This window comes from Hyposmocoma kahamanoa, unplaced genomic scaffold (genome assembly GCF_003589595.1).
Source record: "Hyposmocoma kahamanoa isolate Upper Pololo Valley unplaced genomic scaffold, ASM358959v1 88, whole genome shotgun sequence".
NCBI classification, from domain to species: Eukaryota; Metazoa; Arthropoda; class Insecta; order Lepidoptera; family Cosmopterigidae; genus Hyposmocoma; species Hyposmocoma kahamanoa.
Genome location: NW_020654466.1, coordinates 11998968 through 12025682, shown reverse-complemented (window position 1 = coordinate 12025682; position 26715 = coordinate 11998968). Strand labels below are relative to the sequence as shown.

Sequence of the window (26715 nt, the reverse complement as noted above, 5' to 3'; positions counted from 1 at the left end):
TGCAGATGTAATCAGAATTATAAGATAAATAGGTTCTTTGACATCGTAGTGCGTCGTATCAGTATTTGAATTAAATTAACAGAATTACCAACGAATAATCAATTTCATTTAAATAAAAAATATACAATAATTATAAACATCACTGAGAAATTAGTACATTGAGTGTATTAGAATTTGCTTGACCGCTTTGCTAAAGTGTAATTAAGAACTTTGTAAGTAGTTTCGCGATGGCCTAAAATGATTGTACAAAAAATCGAATTAGTTTTTACAAATATATGTATTTTAGTTAACCACTTGTAAGCACGCCTTACTACTGCATCTATACTAAGCGTATATTTTACATGGAGCGTAGTGGTCGTTTTCGCATCAAGCGTGTTAAAAGTTGATAGATGGTGTTAATTCACGCTGGCAAGTGGAGGTCAACCCTAATTTGTACCTATTTTGTTTGAAAAGCATTTCCACTATTTGTTTAGCATATTTTTAAGTTACTTATATTTTGTGGAAATTTATTCAGTAGAATTTTAACGTTATATGTTGTAAATTAGTCTGAAAAATTGAAAACAGCAATCTAGGGTTGTTTATGCAGCTCTTTGAATAATTTAGGGGGTGTATTATTTTCGCGTGGATTTTATGTAGCTTCAAAATTAAAGAATTACTGGTCTTGTATTTATTGTAATAATAGTTGTATGTAGTTAGCATCGTTTAATGTTAAAAGCACTATTGGTAAATCGGTGTGTATTAATAAATACTAAATTATTGACTATGTAAGATGTCAAATTTGAAATAAATTGTACCACTTTAAACGTATTATGTGTTTATGTTACACTCCTCTTTTGTATAGCCGTTATTAGCAATGAACTATTCTGAATGAACTGTTCAATCCAGTTTAGTAATTAGTTTATCAGACAGACAGGCGGGCGCCAGCTTCCCGCATGGCGCCAACGCGGGGCCGTATCATAAACATTGATTCTACGCACGTGTAGCACTTTTACTTGGTGACTAATGTTCATTGGGTTTTCCCTTCTCAACAGAACTGTTAGTATGACGATGTAATGTGAGCGGGTCTATTATATCTTGCCGTGCACTGTTTACATTCAAATTTTGTTGCAATAAAGCATTGTACGCCAAAAACGTACCTTCTTAAAAAGGTAATAGCGTCAATCCTGTGCGCAATTTACGAATAATAGTGTGCACATGCGCGTGTATCACCCACCCGCAGACCTGCAAGGGTCGCGGTCCGCAGCTAGTCGACGTGCGTTCTCTATTTATATCGACAACGTTTCACACCCGCCCCACCGCCTGCACCTACTGAGCGCATGCGCAAAGGGAAGCCGAAAGTGAAAATTGCACATCATGCTAACAGTCCGTGCTGCGTACTCACAGGACTACAGCTGTAAGTAGAACGCTAATAAGAGTAGTAAGTGCACAAGGCGAGGTGGATCGGCGGCGTCGTGCAGTACGCCGCGAGGATGGCCGATGCCCGCACTGTGTCGACTGTTTTCGGCACTGCGGTAGTTCTGCGTCATGTACCAGCTGAGCCGGCTAAAAGAGCGCGCTTGTGACGTCTTACGGTGTTAACCGGCACCGGCAAGATGGCATCAACAATGCAGTTGGAATTCACCCAGGCAATGACGGACTTCAAGACGATGTTCCCGGACATGGACGACGATGTAATTGAGGCGGTACTCCGCGCGAACCAGGGTGCCGTTGACGCTACTATCGACCAGTTACTAGCGATGAGCACTGACAACCAGAATGAGCGGTTGCGGCTGGAGATGGAGCGAGTCGAAAGTTGCACTCCGTCACACCGCAAAGACAAGCGATCAGGCCGGCAAGAAAATGGAGAGGATACTGACACCACTGCTCTTGTGTAAGCTTTGAATTTAAGTTACACTTACTTACTTAAAATTTTGTTATAGTAACCGTATAGTCACGTGTAACGTGAGCAGAACAAGAAGAAAACAATACTGATATAATAATATATTTTAGGTTGGTGTATCCTGAATCCTCACTTTAAATTTTACTGAACCAAACTATAGGGGTGTAAAGACACATTGTATGTAATATTTTTAAAGTTTATAGAAATAAATAAAATAAATAAATAAATAGGTATTAAATAATAGACGGCCAAGTGCGAGGACAACGTGTGCAGTTTCGAATTTTAAATGAATGTTTTTCTTAAACATGTGTTTGGGATTTCTATATGTTCTATGTATCTGTTTCTATTATTTCACATTTTTTTCTTGATCGATTCCTGTTAACCACTAAGGTTTTAGCACCCTAAAAATAGTATAAAAATAGAACCAGAATGCTTACCTCTCACACGAACAAGCGGCTACGACTGTGAACATGGTTCATATTGAAAAAAAATTGTGACAAAATAGAATCCCAATCTCAAAAATGGCACTTCAAGGAAACAAGAGAAAAGACACAAAATCCTCACTCAAAGAAATTGATCTCAAAGAATGGCATGGAAATAGTATCATCTTGATTTGTAACGTTAAGAACCACACTCAGAAATTTACCTGAAATGTTTAATATCTACAGTTTGTGAAGTGGAGTATGTACATTACTTGTAATCATTATTCATTCGGTTGTTTTATGTTAGCAAAATTCGGAGAAGTATTTTTTTTAATTTTGAGACTGAAATAACCTCAAAAAACTCTACAAAAAGTTTGTAAAAATACTTCTACATTGATTATACGCTCACACACTCATATTATGATCAATTAAAATCCACAGATTAATATGACTTCCTAAATGTGTTGGGTCTGTCTCATTTACAGGACGTACCAATTTGCACGCATATCTTAATTGATAATGATAACTATTCTCTTCTAATTAACTCATACGCACGTGTAAAGCTTCACACGTGTATACGAATGATGTGGAAGTTGTAAATTACTTTTATTTTATCTTACTTATGTATGTATATATTAAGTAGAGTACTGCTTCTTATTATTACACTTTCACCGTCGTCGATATATGAATTTACCGGGCCATAAAATGTTTATAAATAGGAATAATAAAAATCATTTTTTTTCTATTTTTCCTTAACTGGTAACATATTAGCACACTATTATGATCAAGACATTGTCAATTAAATATCCACGTAGATTATACTAATGATAATAATAAATATGTTGTCCCTGTAGCCCATAACAGGAGTTGTCTCAAATCTTTTCCATAGCCTCAAGTTATTAGATCTTAAAGAAACACTCTACATTACCGCCCATAAAAAACCGACCTAAAAAATTCGTGGTATTACATCTATTTGCCAAGTTTTATTGCAATCAGTTACCGGAAAGACAGTGAAACCGGATTCATTCCCTAGTTTGCAACCCTTAGAGGTGGCATATTTTCTTCAAATGGGACCACTACTAAGTGGTACCTCAGTATACAGCGAAGTTTCTCTTTGATTTTATTGTTATGGTTACTAAACGAGTTTCTAAGGGTTAAAAGCTTTATTATTGCTTCCTAGCGTATACACGCAGAAAAATCGGATAGTTTTTTACAACTCGTGTAACAGTCACCTGTAGCTCTCTCATACGAAACTAATATAATACTACAACTTGTGAAGAACAAATACGATTTTCATTTCGTTACTTTTAAGTAATACAGTTTTTTGAAATATGTGCAATATAATATTACTTCCGAAATAAAACATGGTTTATACTATATGTTGAATAGTAGGTATGGACAAACAGCTCGGTATCTAATTTTGTTCCGACCTCAAAAGGTACATTTACCTTCTTGTGTACATACGTAAAGTCGTATCCGCTACTCGCAAATACATGTATAGATTCGCTCAAAAAAGAATCAATACTTAAAGTAGAGTTGATTTTCAGAGATGTCGATGATGAATCAATTCCTCTAGCAATACGAAAAAAGTGGGTTCCGCGAATGCTTGGTCCTCTACCGCCGATGTTCCTGCGCATCCCACCAGGGACCGACGCTAGAATAGATCTCAGTTTGGATATGGACGACGACCGCATCGCTACTTTATTACAAAATGAAGAATTCATGGCTGAACTAAGGTGGAACCAAGAGTTCATGGCTGCATTGGATAGCGAACAGGGACAAAAAACTAAAACTCACGACGACGAAGCGGCTTTTAAAGAAAGACTGAAAAATATGGGCAAACGTGAGTACCTCACATCATTATCGTAAAATATGTCGTAAATTTAGAGTTTAAGGGTGAACATGCTTAAACGCTATAGAGTATATTATATTGAATATTTAGTACACAATTGATAGTGTGTAATGATTAATTAACATCTTAGAGCAAGTTTATGCGTGGTTTATGCCCCTTGCTAGCAGGAGGTTTATAGACATAGAGTATAGCTGACCCATCGCCATCATAACCTAGGTTATGATGGATGATTAGGTAATGATGTCGATGAGCTGACCCCAAGGCCGCTAGTGTGGGTGGCGCGTAATTCGCTATTAGTTAATGAGCAGGGAGCGTCGGAATGCTTCCCAATCGCATTCAAATGAGATTGCCCTCCACCGCACAATAGCCGCAAATAGAGCATAATAGCGAGCATTTTAACAAACATTTGCGACAATTATTAGTCATAATTTTTAAATACATTGTGAAGGACATATCTGTAACTACTTAAGAAACTTGGGTATTATTGTGATGTAAATTCATTACAATAATACCCAATACAGCAAACGAAAAGCCGTATCATGCTCCCAATAAATGCTGGTAACTTTGATATAAGTATACAGTACAGGGGTTTTGTTCAAATATACACTTTTAAAAAGTAACACTATACATTACATTGGGGTTCAGTGGACCACGTATGGTGTTTACACGTTTTTCGAATTTTACAACTTGGAAGACAAGTGTGTTAGATTGTATTGTATACAAAACTTAAATAACTTGTATTGTTATAGTATCCCGTAAGAAATTCGCGCAACTCTCACGCATGTTTAGTCGTGGAGGGTCGCGACGCGCGGGAGGTGCACGTGCGCCGCTTTCCGCGCGACCACCTGACAGCCTGCTGCTTCAGGAGGAACACAGCGACGACGAAGACCGACTACACCACCCGAAGGTGTAATCTGGTTTCCTAATTACCTAGACACACTCGTACACAAATAATTGACACGAGAAAAATATTTGAGAACATAAAGGTAAATAAATATCGAAATAAAATTAATATAAATCTTCGGTCGGGCTTTGGCTTACTGTTGCTTGACCGCCAAAAGCGTGGCCCTCCCATAGAAACAAACATCCACGATTGGTTTTATAAACCAAGGAAATAATGTGTTGATATGGCAGTCAAATTATGATGTCGTCAGTCACGCTAGTCGGTGTTGTGACTTAGTTCACCTGGGCTAAATTCACCTAGGTGCATTAAGGACACTACTTAGTAGACTTGTTTCACCCATGTTTGCTGCAGTGATGAAATATAGAATACTTTCCTAATTTACTAGGGCAATAAGAAAAGGCACAAACCGCCAAACATATTGTTCGGAATATATACTAAAGTTGCGGAAATCAAACATGCTTTGCATATTTTACTTCGCGAGAAATGATGATTATAGTGCTCTTTCTGGCACAAACTCAACTATTGAATGCATTAAGTATGTGTAATAATGAGATCTTTCCAAGCTTCTGTAAAGCCACGGATGTGTTGTGTATTAGCTATTATCAAAGCTAACTTGTAATTTGCCATTCTAGGGCTGTAGTAAGGTGGTAACCTGTCAAGTATACGTGTGAACTTTAGTCCCTTAATTGGTTACCCAGCCGAAATGAAATGAGCCTTAATAGGTAGACCTTATGACGTTTCACAAGGTTCGGATAAGACTGGGATTGTAAATAAAGAGGTTGTTGTTATTGGTATGTACTAATAAAAGTCAATTGCTTCAATTCTAGTAGGGCTCACGTAGATTTTTAAAGAGATTATACCTAATAACTTTATTTCTGTTATAAAGAATAGATCACACAATCTACGTAAGCCCTCAAATTCTTCTTATAATTGAAATTTTTAGAGCAAAGAGTAGATAGAGGCTGTTAAGAAAATTTGTATAGGACATTCTTGTAATAGTTAGACAATGTAAATAACTGTTGCAATAGATCGATAAGTAGAATGCTTTCCGACGTCTAAATTTAGTACCGTTAGCGGTATTTTGTTAGAGATCTTACTGATCGCTGGTTAACTACAAATTGCGAGTTACGAGTATGCACCATTACCCCATCTGCACGACTGACCGTGGATATCCATTGTTACTTTAAATCTATATCTGGATAGATATGTATTACAAGTCACAAATTCGTATTATTTTGTAATGCTTTGTATAAACTGGAAGGAATGTAGCGATGTTCAAAAAAACTAAAAATACGTCTTAAGTACCTAATTACCATTTAACATATATACTTTGCCTACCTATTGACTATGATTTTAAAAAATTGGATAATACAAAAATTAATATAATATAATATAAAAATTGCATAAGTTATTGTAATTTTCTTAAATCGCAATCCGTATTCCATAATCCGTAATCGATCCGTAATAGATCGTTGCTCTGTCACCTCTAAAATTGTTACGGTTGCGATGGTTGTCAATGTGTAAATGTCATAATATATTATGTTCTACGTTTGTAATTTACTATTTTGTAGTGATTGATTGAAGGTGCAATAATTTGAGTTAGCTAAAAACAAAAAATGAATTTTTGCTAAATTGACGAAGCAAGAATAAGCTTAAGTTATATGATAGTTCTAGATCGGCGATGACATGGGGTAATAATAAAATTCTTTACTATTTGTTACAATTAAAGTGCTACTTTTGTGCTTATTCTGGAATCTATGGTATTGATAAACCCGTGCATGTTTTATCATACAATAGTAGTAGATGTTTATATTTGTAAATTAATTTAGATTATAGTAAAACGTTGATGTAGCATTTATCATTTTTGTATTATGCAAAAATTACAGCAATAAATTGTGTTACATTTTGGTAGAATTTAGTTGGTGTTGAATAGAGCTTCGAAAGAATACGTAACGGATGTTTAGAATACATTGGCAGAATCAGAAATCGTTTGATATTTTGACTTGATTAAATAAATCATACAGCATAAACCTTGTTACTTTTCAATCATATACAAAAAGGCTCTTCGTATTAATCTTAAGTCGCCATTTCGTTCAGAACAGCTAATTAGCATATTACCTACTTACCTAAATAGTGCGTCCACTTGCGTATGCAAATGAATATCATGTCATGCAATTACGCATACAGAAAAATATTCAGCCTCGAGAGGGGAAACACTCTATTTATCTGCAATGTGAAATTACAAAATGCAGTAGCAGTCACGGCTTTTTGCGTGCTAACGGAAAATCATAACATGCTAAGAATTTTAGTTGTTGATTTTATTTACTATATGCGTGGGCGTGAAGGGTGCCTTCACTTACATTAAAGAAACCAATTGAAACAGTTGAAATTCACCATAGACAATTACGTTATTTTGTTATAAAGAGGATGACAGGAAGTGGCAACTATAAATATTTGTATTGCTACAGTTGTTTGTTATCAATTATCTTGAATACAATCACCAGCTAAAATGCTTTATTACACAGAATAAGTACTTAAAGTATTTTAATATTAATTATTAAATATTGAAGTATTGTCCCACTCTTTTTTTGCACTTTGCATAGATCTTAATCAATGTTCTATATCAAATAGCAGAGTGACTGTGGGACTTTTGAGTTCTAATAACAAACGACTGTTGCTCTACCTACCTAAAGGATTGTCAATAAAACTTTATTGGATCGTACCCGCTTTTTCAAAAGTTTAGCTACACTTCTGTGCCCTACAGAGAAAAACATTACCTAATGTCATAAACATAAAGAACACAGAACCTTAGAATCGTGGCTCATTATTTGCTCTAACAGTTTATATAGACGAAGTGTGAAATTGTTCATCTCGGTTCGTGTGTCCAACAAAGCTTAGGTAGTTCACAGAGTATCTTTGTAACAAAATGTACTTTGTTGATTTACCGTTACGTTACGTCTCAAATTAGAATTATTAATTTAATGTAATGTAATAAAGAAATTAAACAAATAGACACTTCCCTTGTCCACTATACTAAACTATACGCATCTGATGCCCAGTAGTCAGTCACCGTGATTCAACTCATTTATACGTATATATCCTTGAGGCTGCATGAAATGATAAAAAATAAAATGATAGCGTATTAATTTAAGTCTATATAATGAAATAAATAAACTATTACTTCAAATGTGTTTACTTTTGTGTACATAAAGAAATCAGATTTTCCAGATCAAAATCGTTATATGGTCGAGTGATTGGGGTTACTATAAGAGAGGCAATCAGCTGTGTTTTGACCGTCTGCCATATAACACGACATTTCGTAAACAATAAAATTACCTTAGTAGGTATCAAGTAGTGTATGTCTTTCAAGTGGCAAACTTTTGGATATGGATTGTGTGTCCTCTAAAAATTGACCTACCACTATTTGGTCTTCAATTACAGAAAGGTAGTTTCATTAATTCCTCAACACCAAAGGACCCAAAAACTGTTTTCAAATAGTCTTTTAGTAACAATTGTAACTTTTTCATTGAAAAAAAAAGAAACCTACTTTTTATACTTTTTTGTGGTTGTCATTGTGACGGTGATTTGTTGATTACGTGTATTGTGTCAAGTGAAAAGTCGACTTTTATTCGCGGAAAATATTTTTTTAATTTGTGATAGCCGGAACCAGCCCGGAACAGCATCGTTGGCATCAGGGACGGTGGTCCCTGAGTTATAACCTTCCAAATAAAAATAATTTATAAAATCATGGAGAAATCGGAATGTCAGTGAACATATCCTTAAAATTTGAGGATTTTCCTCGATTTCCATGGATCCCCTCGTCAGACTCTGACTTGGTGACAATAGGACCACTATGAAAACATTCACATAGTCGAACGTATAACCTCCTTCTTTTTTTAAAGTAGGTTAAAAAATAAATAAAAATACTTACTTTGTAACGTACTACATGAGAGACGCGATTTGATCAACGTGTGTATTTATCAAAGAAACGCTCATCAGCGCGCGCGACGGAGCGCGACGGGAAAGTCGCGAGCGATATGTGATACCCTCACACACACCACACACAGCTCAGAACAAATCACAGCTTACACTGTCGTTTGTCGCGCTTACCTTGTGTCACGTCACACGTTGATTTTCAATAGTTTCATGACGGCGAGTTAAATTTTCCCATGCGTGTTATTCGTTGATATTAAATCTACAAAGAAGAAACTTAATTTATTTTAAAATATACTAAACCTACTTATATCAGCTCAGGTATAAATCAATATGTCAAACGTTCTGGGTGACCAAAACATGTATGACCAAGATATTAACAGCATAACATAAGCATTACTATAACAAACTGTATTGTAAAAACTCATAAAAAGGAATAAAGCTGTTGAAAGTACCCGGATACAATGTTTTTAACTTATATTCCGGGAACTTTCGATTATATTCTCATATTAACTCTATCTATCACGTAAAGTTAAGTTACAGTTACCCCATCAAAGTTCAGTTAACTTTGCAGATACGTCAATATTTAATATTAATTTATTGCATTTTACATGGCACTAACCGCGTCTTTTCTAATGGCCGTAAAGCTGCATGAGTGGCATACTAAAGACCTCAACAAGCAATGTTATTCATGCAATTTTTCTAGTCGTTAATTGTTTGACACACGATTTATTGTTATGACTGTTAATGTTGCAATTTATTACGTCATCAATTTCTTCTTATAGCCAAATGTTATGCTGAAATAACTCAATAAGACTTCAGTAAAATTTAAATACTTTATTGGAAGTAACAAACAGTGTTATTTTTGTAGGTAGGTATTGTTGGTAGAATTTAGTTGTTGTATTTTTAAAAGAGACCCGTGCCCAGTAGGGCGACACATAAACTCTACTGTTCGTTCGTAAGGCAGATTCCCTTGAGAACAATGAACAAGCAACTCTAGCGGTTATTCTTTGTAAAAAAAATAAAAAAATAAATGTATTTGTTAAAAAAAAACAAAAAAACACAAACATAAAAAATGCAGGTTGATCGATAACGGTGCTGCGAAACGGATTAAAAAAATTCGCTCAAGGTGTTACTTTGAATTCCTACACTAGGCATGGCCTGTCTCGTAGGCAACCAAATTCACGGAGAATTAAATCATGTTTAGGCGAAAATGTCTTCAGGAATACTCATTGTGTTTTATTTAGTTAGAAAATTTAATTTAGTATTATGTTGTAGTTAATATTAAAAATGTTTAAACATTATTTTACAATGTACCAGTAAAATCTTTTTTTTTCTTTTTCTCGTTAACCATCTCAGTTAATAAAGTTAATATACTTAAATATTTGTATGTGCAAATGTGTTTGTGAGAAGATATTGTAGTTAGTATAACTGTGTGTACATGTGCGTATTGTGAATGTGGTAAGAGTGACTGTGATCAACTGACCCCCCTTAGAATTTGCTAGGTTTCAATATATATCAATGTACGGAGCCATCTTTAAATTTTTACCTTTACATTTCTGACTGAGCAGTGTTTAGTACTAAGTCTGGAACATACTTTGTTATGATAAATTAATGTACGTGTATAAGGATCAAAACGTCTAGCTAAAGAAGACCTAATAGTAGGTAATGGCAACTTAAACACACGCTGGGAGAGCAATCTTCCGTATTCTGAGGATTGTAAGAGCGCTCTGCGTTCCTAAGTAACTACACGTAGAATATAGAGTCCGTAAACCGATAGTACTTTCATTACGTTATAAAGAAGGGCTGTTGAATAAAATATTGGCTTTTTTAAAATTCATTTTATATTTAAAATTCGTTACGCGTCATTTTGGTCATGTCTGCTGCACGCCACACCGCAATACAATACGATATTATCTATTGACAGATAGACATATATATATATATATATATATATATATATAATATATATATATATATATATACACATACAGTCCTAAGTAAGTCCCTACTCGCTGATGCCCGTAAACCCTTAAAGAGGTATATCAGTTTTCGGATTCTACAACTCAATGATGCAAGAGCTCAACAAACGGGTCTCCATGGATTTTTGTCATCCAAGTACGCAGAATTTGTTTAAGTGTACCTTTAGTATACAATTTTTGTTTCATTATAGTCTTAAACATCGTGATTGACCATTCATCTGTGAGAAATTTATTTCTTCACTCAGCCAGGTACCTTTACAGCTACCAGCAGCTGACTAGAGATGTCACTTTAGTAATTATAATTTTTAAGTTTATTGAATGTCACGATGTTTGACCATCATGATATTCAATTATTTTTGTGAAATTACTCCACTAGTTTGTTATAATTATTAATACAAAGATCGAACACTTAGAAAAAATTCCTTCGTACCGTGGCTTAGTTGACATAGCGTTTGGCACGGTTTGCTGGAAGACATTGGTTCGAATCCAGCCGGATCGAAGATTTTTTTTTGCTAAGTGTTCGATCTTTGTGTTAATAATTATAATAAGCTAGTTTATTTTTATTCCTCGTATTAAAGTTATGTCCGTCACTATTAAAAAAAAACTATTATTCTTAACACAAATTACATTTTCATATTATGTACTGTGGCGCTAGTGTAGGATGTTAATTTCTTTAAACTTATCTTAAAAGACACTTGGAGCCCAGATTGTAATTATATGAATGTTTAGTTCCCAAAGTAGTAAACGCAATTAGTTTGGAGGCAAGTTTATCTTAAGTAGGTACTTATTTACTTTTATTAATCCATACACACGAATTACTTAATTTACTTTTAGATAGGTGCTATTGAATTATAACGTCAGCGTTTGTGATTGCAGTAGAAAAAATTAGTTCTCTCACCCAATGTGACTAGGATCAAAATTTTGTTTGTCAGTCTTTGTTCAGTCTTTTTGGGTATTACAAGTGCTTCACCATCTTTCTGTCTTAATTTCATACACCTGCTTGCAATTTATTGTTGACATAACCGCCACAAAAATTTCCCTCAATGTAATCGTGAGAAACGCAAGAGAAAATGAAATTTACGCCACTTCAACATCGTCATGCCATTGTTTACGGATGACATACATTTTCCATTCTAATGGCCAGCGTAAACTAATGGACAACTGTTTGATTCTCATCGTAAGTTTCAATTAAAAATATCGCAATTTCTCATTCGAAAACATAGCTTTTGATTGAGACGGCGAGTGGCGTCCATTTTATTCTCTACTGTTATTAAGGCTTTAGTTATGATCTATAAATAAAAGTTAATGATTTATGTAACGTATGGTTATTTTTATTTACTTCCGACATGTTGCAAGAAATATGTGAATAAAAAAAACTATGTAACTAATATTATGCAAGTAAAGTTAAAACACACAAAGCTCAGTTCCTTCAGTGATTCCAAAATCTTTGTGAGATTTTACAGATGGATTTAGTTTTCTAACTTACAATCATAAATGAGACTGTTTATAGAATATTAATTTCAGACGATCAAATCTACCCTTGCTCAAATGAGGGAGTTGAATCCATAAATGATTTTTTTTAGATATCAAGTAACGAACAAGTCGTGCGTGCGCCTGGTGCCAGGTGCCTGTCATGTCATAACAGTTAAGTGCCGCCCCGAGCTAAGATCTTACGGACACTGCAACTGCGCCCATCACCCGGAGACAAATTGAAAAGTCTCATATCGGAATATAATTTCACCAGCACTTCAAAACCTAAACGGAATAATGCTCACATTACTGCTTGGCGGTAGAAACAGGTGGCAGTACTGCCCTGGATGAACTCTTTCACAAAATAGCTCTACTGCTAATAAAATATTTCGAAAAAGTCAGAAAATTGTTTCCTAACTTTTTCCAAAATCCATCTTTAGTAGTCGTAGATTTCCTTGTGAAAGAATTTGTTCGTCTGCCGCCAAACAGTAATGTCAGCATTATTGTGTTCCGGTTTTGAAAGGTAAGGGTGCTGGTGAAATTACAGGCACATGGGACTTGTCAACTTAAGACTCAGATGACGCGCGAGTGGCAGTGCCCCTCAGATCTTTGCGATTTAGGGTTCTGAGGACACTGTAACTGTTATGAACATCCGTGTAGCTTACCATCAGGCGCACGATTTGTTCTTCCCGTCACTATCAATATTATGAAAAAAATCTCGAGACCTCTCAAATTGTGCCCAGTATGTATAGCCGTGGAGCCGAAGATATCATAAAAAAAGAGTTGTTTAGTCGACTCGAAAAGGAAGTTAACGCAGTGATTACGGTGTTCAACAGCAACGCTCCGAGTTTTAAGGGAAACGCGTAACATTTTTGCAAAAATATGCCAAGTGAACGTAATGCATAAGCGTTGTATCGTGATATAATGTTAGTAATGTTTTCATAGCTTTATATATAATGCAACATTTGACTACTGAAGTCAAAGCAGGTTCCAACACTTCATAAACCTATGAGTGTATATACAAAACTAAAATAATATGTTCCTTATGTTCTATAGTCTTTTGACAATGACTCTACCCTTCATTTTTGCTTTTTAAAATACTACCACACCTATATATGTAAATTTAAAATATATAATGTTGTAAGTTTATAAACCTGTAGTTAAGTAAATAATATGCAACTATATGCAATGTAATGTACTATAAATTGAATAGAATGTAGATTAGATTTTAGGGAAAGTATAACGTGCTGCTTGAGTAGAATTTATTATAGCAGGGCTAATAATAGTACATAGCACCTACTTCACTACTTATGAATAGAAAAAAAACGAGAGTAACTTATTGTTTTATCGCCTCACCTAGTAGTACATCTAATACTGAATTGTATACTTTCCTCATATACTTTACTACTTATATTTAGATTAGTGCGTACACAACAAATATTTCTATGTACTTCTACGAACAGCCTCATATATCTGTGCGGCAGCTGAAATATCATGTTATTATAGAGAAGTCCATAACCATTAGAGCATTGTAAGTTACATACTGTTTGGTCTTGTCAAACGGCAGCTTACGTCGCGGTGATCGCGTGAAGAAGCGTAGTGCGCATCTCGCACGTGCACCCGTCACGCACCATGGACACGAGCAATTCGCTCCGTCAGTCCAACTCGAGCCTCCAAGCCGCGCGATCTCATGCGCATATGCGTCCCCATCTCCGCGAGTGATTATGGTGGTGTTCACGCAAGCATAACAGTGCCTTCGCCTATACCATACCTCTGAAGTATACTTTTCGTAAGTATATTTTTAAAATTTTCCCCATTTTGTTTTTATTTTAACTTTATTTTTTTAAGTCAAAATGCCCGATTTGATTCCCGCCTTTTTTTATTGTTAAAACAATGTTTATATATAACTGTATTGTCAATACAAAACTTTAGATCATATTTTATAAGCTATAATTTAGTTCAAAACCTAGATGCCTTTAGGATTTTCCTGGATCATAGATTTAGGCGGGTATTGTTAAAAAGGCTCTTGTTACGAGCGGTTAGGGCTTTGACCGTCGCCAGCGCACCGGGCCGCGGCCCACCTCGGGGCTAAAAAGAGCTTCGAACCTGTTCACCTTGCTCGTTTAAGATCGACCAACTTTTTTTTCTTGTAAAAATATATATCTGCGGGTTTTTTGCGAGAGTTACCTTGATTCCCTTCGACGCCATTAAAATATTTTTACGGTAGCGATAATTTTAGGATATGTCTGCGATACTTCGGCTTTCTCAAATTTAAAATGAACAAGTCAAAAGTCTGGATCTAAACACTGATCGTATTACAAACATATTTCAAAGATACGTAACTGCTAGAAAATTCCTAGCTACAATTTCCTATTTGTGAATAAACGTCTCAGACATTTCAATTGAACAATTTCAATATCGAATGGTATGTTAAAGCAAATGAGTAATAAAATATCGTACGAGACTGACGGTCACAACGAGAGGATGTAAAGCCATTAGCAGTAGAAAATTATGGTGCATCCTGACGTAAACTGCTGGACAATTTTACTTTCATTTGCATAATGCAATACTATAGTGTAAAAGCATTTAAAGCCAACTGAATTAACCGCAAATAGATAATGAAGAGGTAATCCGACGATAGTCCAGTCATGCGCTCCTTTTGCCTTTTAGAGAAGGCGTAACTTTAATATTAAATGCTTATCGTTTGTTACGGTCGCGGTGAGGTTTACTTATTCTATTACCTGACTACTTAAAAATTTAGCTATACCTAACCATTTTTACTTAACTTCGAGCAGGAAACCCACACACATATGAAACCCATAATGTTTATATTTTTGGTTTCTTGCCACAACTTACATATACTAACTACACCACGATTTTTGCATTCTTAATTCTTATCAAAATCTATGTTTTAACAGCTACATCCACTCAAATTAGGTTTCATAAGTAGGTAGATTTCATAAGTAGATAAATTACACTTGAAATAGTCCAATTGATTAAACAGCACTACTCACTTGTATGGCAGACTCTCCCAAGAAATGTTGTGTCTATTTGTGTAAAAATAGATGAACGCCTACTCTGATATTAAATGATGATGTACCTACGCGTTTGTCTAATCAACGCATATTCACTCTAAGTTGAATAGCACTAAAGTAGCTTTCGAGAATTCCATATCTTTGCCATACCTGTGTGTAATTCGATAAGCAGGTTACTTTCTGCGGTGATGGAGACATAAACGTTTCGAATACACAAGAGAATCATTGCCAAAAAAGCAAAGCCACTAATCTTTGCTTTTCGCTCCACAGAGCGCAAGGCAGCTAAACTAAGGCATCAGTCACAATCAAATAACGCGACGCACTTGTGCTTCATAAAGATTTAAAAGCTGTTTTGTCGTGAAATACTGCCTGACCCTGATGACGTTATAGCAGCAGGATGATTAATCCAAACCAAGTAGCTTAAGGTGTTCATTTATGGACCAATTGCGGAAACTCGAAGGGAAGCGAAGGTGAATCTATTTTGGTGATAAAAACACGAGTGTATTTTGACATAATTAAACCTCACTCTGTTCGCATCTCCTCTAGCGAATCGGCTTTCAGGCTCATTTTGAACTATGTGACCATTGCTTAACATTTAATGGATATATTCACTGTTGGCACGGGCATTTGACACATAACTCTCTACAACTATGCCGTCGACTACATACCCAAAGATACCAGGCATCAGCAGGTCGTTGGTATACAGCAAAAATACCAGAGAAGGCAGATCCCTGACGTACACCGGCATTAATATCATAAACAGTCGGCGAGTAGCCACCTACAACTACAGGCATTGACTTAGCTCTCGCAAAATCCAGCCCCTATCGATATATAGTAGATTTTGAAATGTTCAGAGACACGGCGAATGTTTCACCGTATTTCCCGACGGTTTCGCACTATAAGCGTCTGGCATACGCAAGAATGTCCCAGAAGGGCCACTACGGCGCAAACCAAGCTGTCAATCATTAGTTTCAAGGCAACCATGGAGACGGCAGTTTAATACACGCTGCATAGTCTTATAGAGTATGGAGGTGATTGCGTCCAGGCAAGCCTCCAGGTTTTCGGGACATGTTCAGAACTCATAGTGAGCCGCTGCGGACTGCTCTTTGTAAATACCGAAATAGTTAAAATTTTTTATTTACAATATTTATGTTAAAATATCATAGGAAGAAGCTACCTGAAAGAGCAAAACGGATCACGCTACTACTAGCTTGTACTATTAGCTTATTACTTATTTCATACTTACATTACTGTACTATGTGCTTTTTATATTTTTAATATGCAATATTAAATATTTCATTTGTTCGAATAAACCTGTGTAGCTGTTTCTACGTCTGAAAGTTATTATATTTTGTAACACTGTAGAGATGAACCATTTTGATAATTTTGTTATTTGGGTACCTACCCGAAAGCAGCGTAGCATTGTTGCTGATTATTCATCGAAACGGTACCCAATATATTATCAAAGTACTGTATAATGTAAGTTTAACTTTCAAAATTGCTTTGCAGTTTTATGATGATGATGGGTTTTAAGAATTTTCTCGTTATGTACCTACAGCGAATAATGGCGGCGTGTGCGCCATGGACATGAAACTGCGAATAGTCGCCCAGCCGCAGAATGGCTGGCGATAAATCACAGTCTTTACGATCCATCCTGCGAGACACGAAAGCATTCCCCCATTATAGGAAAAATGACACCCGTCTATAAATCTTTGTTATTTAGAGCGCACTTGCCTACCAATGCGCGATGCAAAGGGTTTAATCTAAAATATTGAATCGGCATCGGTAAACTAGGTACAGGTTTTCAATTCAATACAAGTAGGATTGAATGTAGTATTGTTTGCTTACAGCGCGTAGACAATAATTTTGCTTAACACTGAATGAGTAAAATTCTGTAATAGAGTAGTTAGCGAGAAGGGAAAGGGAAAAAAATGTTTTGTTTCAAATTCTTTTCAAATTCTAGATGATACAAATAATGGACTGTTTGTGTATATGGGTAAAACTCAAACTCGAATCTGTCTCTATCTCAAACGCTAATATACTTACTTGCTATCTACCTGGTGAGAAATATGATTCATCACTGCAGCTGCCGGGAGCAGGTTACTGGCGACGGTAACTTCCACCACACCAGTTGGAGTAGTTCGAATACCGAAGGAGGTAGATGATTCCTACCTGACTTTATGTTGTTCTGCAGATTCCATGTGCTAAATTGAAACAGTCTTCCAACATTGTCACCCAAAGATGTTGAAAACATATCACAGAAACTATGCCTGAAAATTACGATTAGAGAACCGGAGCATATATTCTGATATAATAATAAGCTGTTGAAACTTATATCTCTGGTTGAAACTCAGACAGAACGCCCTTGTCCTATTTAATAGAGTCTAGGTGGACACGAACTTTAATTCTTACAACAAGGTTTTTATCTACCTATAACAAAGAGCTGAGGAAGGCGCAAATGCGCTCGTAGGAGTTTATGTAAAAAGAAATTTCTTCAAAATATACGAAATTCTGTTATAAACGCCTACTCCCAATTTAAAGTTAAAACAAAGACCGTTGACGAACTGTATCTCATTCAAGAATATTTTTCGGGATTATCTATCTTAAACGCGCGGGTTATCGTTTTCGGGCCTCTGGTTAACAAAAGCAGATCGAAGATAAATATCTGAAAAATGGCTTACTTCGTGTTCATGCCTGACAGTGACACATGGGATATTAACAGCTCTCCGTTCTTTCTAAGGCCGGTGGAGAATGGAATACCATTCTACTACTAGTGGTTAAAATCTCCAAAGCGAGTTTTGTTTGGGCATAACTTATAAAAATTTGTTTAGATGAAGTTCAGGGTAACGTTTAAATCTCTAAGCCTGGGGATATGGATAAATCACAGCCCAAAATCTTAATGTAAATATAATAATGCAACTTTTTCATAAAAAAAACCGACCTCAAAAGTTCGTAGAATCTATTTGCTAAGTTGTATTGAAATCGATTACCGGGCCGTGCGCGAAATCGGATTTATCCTCTAGTTTGCCGCCATTAGAGGAGGAATATTTCCTTCAAATTTAAATGGGACCAAAACTGAAATTCTTCCCCAACCAATCTTTCCAACAAAAAAAGAATCATCAAAATTGGTTCACAAAGAGTTATCGTGCAACATAAATAAAAAAAAAACAGTCGAACCTCCTCCTTTTTTTTGAAGTCGTTAAAAATGAAGGTAATCAACATGAACTAGTCTTTCGTCGTTCGTAGTAAAATCATGGAAAAGGTAGTTAATGTTTATATTACGATTTATTATGTACTTCAAAGGACATCTGATGGTTCTGGAGAATTAGAAAAGTCTAGCTGGAGCTAGAGAATGAAAGATGTTGACCTAGGGGAAGAGTTTTTATTAATAGGGTTCTGTTTATGTCGATAACAAATAATAAAATAATAATGGTATAATCAAAGGGTAAAAAATTAGGTAATTAATTTCTATATCAAGTTTCTATTATTCAGAAAAATCTGAACTTTTAACTTGTCGATACATCGTACTTTTAAGAAGACAATGCATTACCAAGAACAGTAATGAGTTACGTACTTGTTATATGCTCTAAGCGTATCACATGTACGTATCATCAACCAATTGTATCAATTAAGTTGAATTACGACTTTCCCTTCAAATCTTTTTTCAATTAAAGTGAACGCGATATTGCGTTTGATTTCAGTAACAGTAATTAGCTATCGCGCTGTAAATTATTGATACATATTACAAATACATAGTAAATCAACCGTTGCGAACCGACAGCATTATAACGGTAATCCGTTTGAAAAGATTCCGCTACTTATTTGTCTCTTAATTCTGTGTCTTTTTTCCTCATTTAAATTCGAAAACTTGAAACGTACTTAATGTAATAGTATTCCACTTTACATTACGTACGTTACGTTTTATTTACTTAGCAACACTAATCCACCCATGTTAAAGGTGTTAACTTTCTAACATTTTACGTTAGGTATTAGAGTGCCGAATGAGTTGAAAGTCTAGAAGTTTCCTAGTGTATTAATACATCACTATCTTCATCATCATCATAATGAACCCATTTATACGTCTCCCTGTAGGGGGCACGCACGGGTCTCCTCTGAGATTTGGTCGATGGTTTTAGGCCTTAGTCCGCCACGCTAGCCCAATGCGGGTAGAGAACTCCACACGTCAAAGGGTTATGAACCTTCTTCGACGTGCATAGACGATGTTTCCGTTTAATGAAAAGCTAAATTCCGAGAAACTCAGAGGTTCGAGCTGAGATTCTGCTTGAGAAGCGGTAGGTTAAACAAAACCAAACCACTAAGCTACCACGGCTTAATACTAAAACTCAAAACGTTTCACCTTACATAGTCCTGCATAAGGGCCGTAGTATAATAATAATAATGTGGTTCAAACCAGCTAAGAAGCTGAGAAGACTAACGTAAATAATAATAATTATTATTATTATTATTATTGTAGTACATATTATAATATGTAATAATAGTATTGTTCGCCGGTTCTTGAACCTGAGGCCCTGACCCCGGCCGACTGTGCCAGTGCCGGGAAATACCGCCTCTCCAATTTAAAAATTCAAAATTAATCTTTTAGGCTTTGGGAGAGGCGAGAGTCTAAATTAGATAAATAATAATAATAATAACGCACACACTCAACATAGCCCCTCACTAGGGAAACCCTGTGTCGCGGGTGTCATGGACACACACATAGACAACCAGAACCACAAATTACACCCAAACTCACGAGATAAATAAATGTAGGCCATACAAATATTTCTCCCGGCCCGGGAACCGAACCTGAGACCTCTGCGTGGTAGTCCGGCATGGTAACCGTTCGGCCACGAAGGCAAGAAGGTTATAGGTACAAATAGCTAAACCTACGTTTCACATATACTTCTACTAAATAGTTCATAATTGCGTATAATAAGGGAGAAGCAGAATGTTATGACGAAAATTACACTTGACGCACTTCAAATCGTAATAGCCACGTTGCACGAACATTTTTGTGCATTGCAATTTTAAACACGAATTACGAATGTTATGTAAATAGTTTACTAAAATAATTATGAGACTTCTGAAAATGCGTGCTCTAATAACTTTCAAACTTGGTTGAGTTTTCAAGAACGTTGGATGTTATTGTGATAGTAAAGACAAGACACAGGACGGACAATTCATTAAAATAAATGTGAATGGATAAGACGCTATGTCTTGTACACTACACTGTCGTGGTGACAAATGCCAACATAAAAATACTTTCTAAACCTTTTCTAGTACATTTTTAACCTTCATACAAAGGAGGAGGTTCTCAATTCGAGTGTACGGTTTTTTTTGTATGTACACTCACCGATAACTATCGGTTCACGATATTTGTGAACCGATTTTGATGATACTTTTTTTGTTGGAAAGAGGGTACTTCAGTAGTGGTTCCATTTCAATTTGAAGAAAAAATTCTACCTCTGGTGGGATACTAGGGGAATGACTTTTGAGGTCGATTTTTTCTTCATCCACGTACAATTGCCTTTAGTTACTGAGTTTTATAAGAAATAAAGTACTCGCCCGTGTGTATAATTGCAGGCAGTGTTTGTAAATAGACTAGTTTCTCGTATCTGTACAATTGACATCTGTCTCCACAGCGAGCTACTGCTTCCTTTAAACCACCGAATATTCAATGCTTCCCCACATACCAATCAACCATATTACGATCTTCGCTGTAAAATGAAGTTTTACTACTACTTTCATTAGAAGCTCGCACTTAACTTCGTTTTGTTATCCAAGTTTTATTACAATTACCCTATCATAATACTTATTAATGGATTTCATTGCAGTCGTATAAAGTGCATGTTTTTCAATTAGGACCTAAGTGTACGTTGGTACACTCAGTCACAAGTTACGGTATAGATATTTAATAGTTTGCAGTTTTAACTGCAAATTTAAACAATTTTAAATTATTTAATACATAAAGATAAAATATTTAACAAAACTAATTTTACAGATAATGTGTAGCGTACTGTGGATCACATACAAAGACACACAATCTGTCAAAATAAATGAAAATTAACTTATTATATATACTTTATATAAAAAAGGAAAGCTATGGGAGTCAGTTTACATATAGTCAGTGTAAGTGCTTACTTCCATATTCACACAATGCGTAAATTAGGTAATTATTTAAATTTCGCCAAATTTCTCATTGAAGACTCGGACTTAAGTTTGAACTTTTTATTTTTTCGGATTTTAATCGAACGTATTTATTGTTTATGTAACAAACCGACAATTCGGGCTCATTACCTGGCCTGAATACATGCGATTTACATTTAAAAAAATATAGTTACATTTCCGACGGCGTACATGAAGGCATTACGTCTACGTATGCTCTTTCATTTTTTTATGTTTACAATCAAACGAAACAGCGCAACTTTATGGTGAATGAAATCAAAATATATTGAATAATTGTGAGTAACGCAGGAATGTGTTGTCGGCATGGTCTCCTTGCAATCAGTTCAGCCGAGTTTCACTCAGAGTATTCGTGCTGTTACTTTTACAACGCGCTGCCGCACACGAACGACGCTCTGTTTCCCTGACACTGTCATTGTCTCATACACTATAGTTGTATACAACGACGTAAGTACTCTTAAGCCTTGACTTTCCATTTACCACCTTTGGCGTGTCAACTAGACGTTAACTCCGCAATTTATTCAGCATATCGGGTAGGTATATTCAGTTGGTATATTAAATCGGGGAATCAGTACGGAATCTGTGGCATTCGTTACATGATCGTTTTCTTTCCATTAGTTTATACTATAATTATTATTTTCTAATATTGGTTTTTAAGCCACATTGGACAGTTTCTTGATAGGTATATAAGATTGTTAAGGACATTGATGACATTTTATTTCTTATATTAAAAAAAAGTAGAATGTCATAACATTAACAAGAATGGCTAAGGTGGCTTTATGCATTTACTGAATATAATAAACGAATTACATAAAATTTATGTACCTGCATTACTACGCTGGTACATTTTTATTTTTACTACTACTAATGTAGTTAATCAAACAATATTAATATACGCTCCTGTACGCATACGTACACTGCCGAATACGAGGCTCCTCGAATGACATGATAAACTAGTTATAACAGCCAATTCAAAGTATGTAGTCCAGTACGATGACAAGACGACAGACGTGCTCATATGAATTTGTGCTTGTTTTATTTCATTGATAGTGACAGCTAGATAAAAGTTTACGAAAAGAATCAACGAAGCAGTTGCATTGCCAATTAGGCTCTTTCTCAAAAACAATCGTAGTGAATACTTAAACACTGGTGTGAAGTAGTCTGTGTCGTCACTTTTACTCAATCTGTTTGGTGTGGTTCGTGGATATGTAAACTAAGTATACGAAACAGTGTGTGTATGCGAAGATTTCGGGAGTGATTGAAGATAACATCACGGATACCGTTGTAGATATTCTCGCCGCTTCGACAGTCCGAGCCTGAGGCTCACCGTTACTTTAGCGCCAAATCTGCCTGCAATACGCTCAGTATACTTGATCCGGATAAGTTAAAGTCACGATTCGGGCCCGTGAACTTGTCTAATCTCCGAATGAGACTCTTCCTTATATGGCAGATGCATATTTTATTGGAGCTATCGCGCAGACAAACTGCGACCAACCCATGATTTATGCCCTCGACGCTATGATACTAGATAATGCTGAGAGCAAATCCACCACACCACAATGCGTATAATATGTATATACCTAGTGTATGCAATAAAAGCAAGTCCATAACATCAAGTAATAAAAGCCTGATTTTACTGCCGCCGACAGCGCTAGTTAGAACTTTTATTACGATTATCTTCATTAAGTACTTTATTGGATAAGTTAACGTGTATAAATTACCTTACTGAAATAATTTAAGTACCTACTTATCTACCTAAATAGCCAGAAATACTACGTAATAGAATTTAAAAAATTACCTATTTAATGATGTTTACGAGTATAAAATATTTCCATATAATAAATAATTTATAAAAGAAAATTACAATACAAAAAATAAGACTCAAGTGGTGCATACCCTTTTTTGAATTTTACCTAAATTTATTTCACTTTTGACAGTATTTCATATTTTAATTTATGTTTTTAATTTAGTCCTATTATGTATTTAGCGGACATAAAATACCTGCTCGACGTCGTTAGCTAGACGAGTAACTCACGCATCCATAGGTGTGTCGCAAAGGGCAGGAATTAATACGTTCGTTGCCCCGAGTACTGTCCGTCTGTCGTTGGGCGAATGTCGCGTCGCCTCTTGTACACGCAGACTACAGTCATTGCACACTCGACACCCGACACTGACGTAGAACTTAATAAAATAGTATCCATTACGGACCGCACTGCTCCTGCTCAGTAATGTTATAATGGTCTCGTTAGCGTAATCTCAGTGTGGTTACACGTAGGTATATCGCCTTCAAATATAAAGACAGTCCAGTGACATCTTGAAAAACTTTATACCTACTTATTGATGTTGATGATTTTTTCATTAGTTTTGGTTATATGTAATATCAAGTTTAAATAAACATTATTATTTTTATTAGTTACTAAAAATACCTATATTGGCCCTATCTTTCCAACAAAAGAATCTTATGAATTTACATAAGAATGAACGCTCACTAGCGACATATCCATCCCGGTAACAATAATAACTTATTACTGGCCACGTTCCCGGTGCGACGACGCAAAACTTTATAGTCTCGGCTATTTCATCCTCCGTGACCTTAAATAAAACGACAAAGAATGCCAAATCGGCAATGTTAGAGGGTCCCTAGGAGGTGCAACGACCGAACCGGTTTTGCTGAGGGATTCTTTGTTTGCTTATCGTAAAGTCAAAACCTCACGACACAGGGCAGACATCTTGACTCGACTGACACGCACGTTTATCGTTCCAGAGATAGCGAGTCTGGCGCGAATGCTAGTCCCGCGCGGCTCGGGCTGCTGAGGCGCGCGGGCGATGGCGAGTAGGGCGCTACACTCGCTGCTGGCCTCCGTGGCGCTGGTTTCGCTAGCGGGTGCTGCGCGCTTCGGAGACCGCCTCGCGCCACGTGTGCCCGCCGCCTACGGGCCGCGCAACGCACACGGACGCGCCGTCCCTCACCTCGCCGACTCCCACTACGAGGACTCCTACGAGCAGGATGACTATAACGAACAAATTGCCGGCATCGAGGAATTGCTGCCAGAGACAGAACCTCCGCCACGGCGCCCGGCCCGCACCGAAGCGCATCGCCTCGAGATGAGTACTGAGTACTTTGTGGTACCGCAGCGCAGCTCGTCATCGCCAGCGCCGCCCACATCATCTCGGCCGTCCTATACAACGCCGCGGCCGCGGCCGATAAACACGACCACCATAGCAACGCCGATTACGGGAGCATTACGTTCAGAATCTTGGGCAGTACCAATCTTAGCCCTTGCGTGTGTGAGTATGGTGACGATCGGCGGATTCGAGGCGTTCGTCGTATGGGGAGCCAGCAAGAGATCCCCCAGCCAACGCCACCTTCTTCTTGGGCAGACTCTTTTATTTGGACTATTTACGAGTGCGGCTACTGCGGCCCTCTACGCCGCTACCCCTACTGTATTTACGTGCGGTGCAGTTCGCTTCGGGACAGGCGTATCATACGTGGTTGTTTTTGCCTCTCTGCTTGTGAAATGCGTGTTCCTGCTGAGCCTGAACGGAGGTGTTTACTTGCCAGCGACGTATCAAGGCCTGCTTCTGTTTTTCGCAGTGATGATCCAAGTAGCAATTGGCGCGCAATGGCTTGGCGGCTCGCCACCGCGTGTGGCGACAGGAGGTGCGCGTTGTGAGGGCGCCCTCTCGGAACTACTCCTGTCACTATGCTACGCGGCTTTCCTAGTGACAGTGGTTTGCGGCGTGGCGTTGAGGTCACGGGGTATTCGTGATAATTATCGTGAAGCAACACACATTGCGGGTGCGGGTGGCGCCACAGCTGCCGTTTGGGTGTGCTGGGTAGCTGCGGCGTTGGGTGCTCCCGAGCGCCACCGCGACGCGTGTATAGCGGCAGGCCTGCTCGCTACTACATCGGTCGTCTTTGCGCTCATGTTCGCACCTAAGGGCCGCCGCTTGGCGGCATTAGGCCGCGAGGGGCGCTGGGACGCAGATCGTGACGAGGGACTGAGCTCATTGGGCGCTGGCGGGTCAGGCTACTCGCCATCGTTCTTCCATTTCAAACCCGTGAAGTACGGTATGGTGTCAGCGGTAGCGCCGGGGCCTGCGGCTGTCGCTCTCGATCGCAAGGAACCGCCCGCTCAGCCAGCCGGTTAGTTAAGTATCTAGAGTGCGCTACTAGTAAGACTAGCGCTTCCCGCACGTGTTGACGGCAGACTGGCGCGTTCTGTTCGCAGATCCGTACGGCGCGCTGTTCGCGAGCTCGCCTCTCCCGCACGCCCGCCCCCCGTGCTCCCCGCCGCACTACCCCCTGCACTACCCCATGCACTACCACTACAACTACCCGCCTTATCACTATCTAATGCCTCCAGGTAATAAGCGTATGTGCACCATTTACGCACTCTTTGTCACTGCTGACGTCTTAGCTTTCGAAACTGATCTTATTTTCTTTAATAGGTACATCTTGTGTAAATATGTATTGGTAATTTATCTGTTTGTTGAGTAGGTGTACAATATTAATTTGATATTCAAAACACTAAACTACTTACTTACCTAGGACAATGACGTGAATGAATCCGGTGGGTACTGATATTGTACGTCTGATGCGTGCAGGCGTGATGGTGCGCGGCGAGGAGGGTAACGTGTACACGAGCGTGGAGCCCACCTTCAGCAGCAACCCCAACGTGTACTTCCAGCGGCCAGAGCCGCTGCATGTCGGCATGATGTACTGAGCCCTGCCAATCCTGCGTTCCCCGCGAACACCGCGATTTGACAGTGCAACCGCTACCACCAACGGATAATGCAATCCTCACCAAACGTTACCGTTGCTGACATCGTCAACCACGTACGGCTTACATATTCGAGCTTCAGAGACCCGCGGCACATAGACGCGATTACGAGGAGGCACTGACGTCCAGCCCGGTGACGTGACGGCCCTTTGAACTAGAATCACAGCTAGCACACCTTAGCTACCATGTATAACGACCGTCTAGCGAACATTGTCAACATCTCAGTTCCAATATTGAGATTATTTTAGTGGTTATACGATTGACATTCAGT

General features: G+C 37.6%; 2 protein-coding genes across 5 annotated transcripts; both read left to right on the top strand.

Moving 5' to 3' along the window:
- Positions 1-1290: 1290 nt before the first annotated feature.
- Positions 1291-8252, top strand: LOC113235695 (CUE domain-containing protein 1). The gene is made up of 3 exons (XM_026471553.1): positions 1291-1870; positions 3849-4144; positions 4903-8252. The coding sequence occupies exons 1-3, from the start codon at positions 1593-1595 to the stop codon at positions 5064-5066; spliced, it is 738 nt and encodes a 245-aa protein (XP_026327338.1). The 5' UTR covers positions 1291-1592; the 3' UTR covers positions 5067-8252.
- Positions 8253-14098: 5846 nt separating this feature from the next.
- LOC113235676 (metabotropic glutamate receptor 4) lies at positions 14099-26547 on the top strand. Of its 4 annotated transcripts, none has more exons than XM_026471512.1 (4): positions 14099-14231; positions 24425-25807; positions 25893-26027; positions 26269-26547. In XM_026471512.1, the coding sequence occupies exons 2-4, from the start codon at positions 24487-24489 to the stop codon at positions 26385-26387; spliced, it is 1575 nt and encodes a 524-aa protein (XP_026327297.1). In that variant the 5' UTR covers positions 14099-14231; positions 24425-24486; the 3' UTR covers positions 26388-26547. The 4 variants fall into 4 exon arrangements, with proteins under 4 accessions (XP_026327297.1, XP_026327299.1, XP_026327300.1 ...); XM_026471514.1 differs by having other exon boundaries at positions 26213-26355; XM_026471515.1 differs by lacking the exon at positions 25893-26027.
- Positions 26548-26715: the final 168 nt, after the last annotated feature.

Bases quoted from the DNA above. Each gene is read 5' to 3' on its own strand.
- LOC113235695 (XM_026471553.1), top strand. From the start codon at position 1,593: ATGGCATCAACAATGCAGTTGGAATTCACCCAGGCAATGACGGACTTC. The intron at 1,871-3,848 runs GTAAGCTTTGAA...GTTGATTTTCAG, and splicing joins ACTGACACCACTGCTCTTGT to AGATGTCGATGATGAATCAA. The intron at 4,145-4,902 runs GTGAGTACCTCA...GTATTGTTATAG, and splicing joins ACTGAAAAATATGGGCAAAC to TATCCCGTAAGAAATTCGCG.
- LOC113235676 (XM_026471512.1), top strand. From the start codon at position 24,487: ATGGCGAGTAGGGCGCTACACTCGCTGCTGGCCTCCGTGGCGCTGGTT. The intron at 25,808-25,892 runs GTTAGTTAAGTA...TTCTGTTCGCAG, and splicing joins ACCGCCCGCTCAGCCAGCCG to ATCCGTACGGCGCGCTGTTC. The intron at 26,028-26,268 runs GTAATAAGCGTA...TGATGCGTGCAG, and splicing joins TCACTATCTAATGCCTCCAG to GCGTGATGGTGCGCGGCGAG.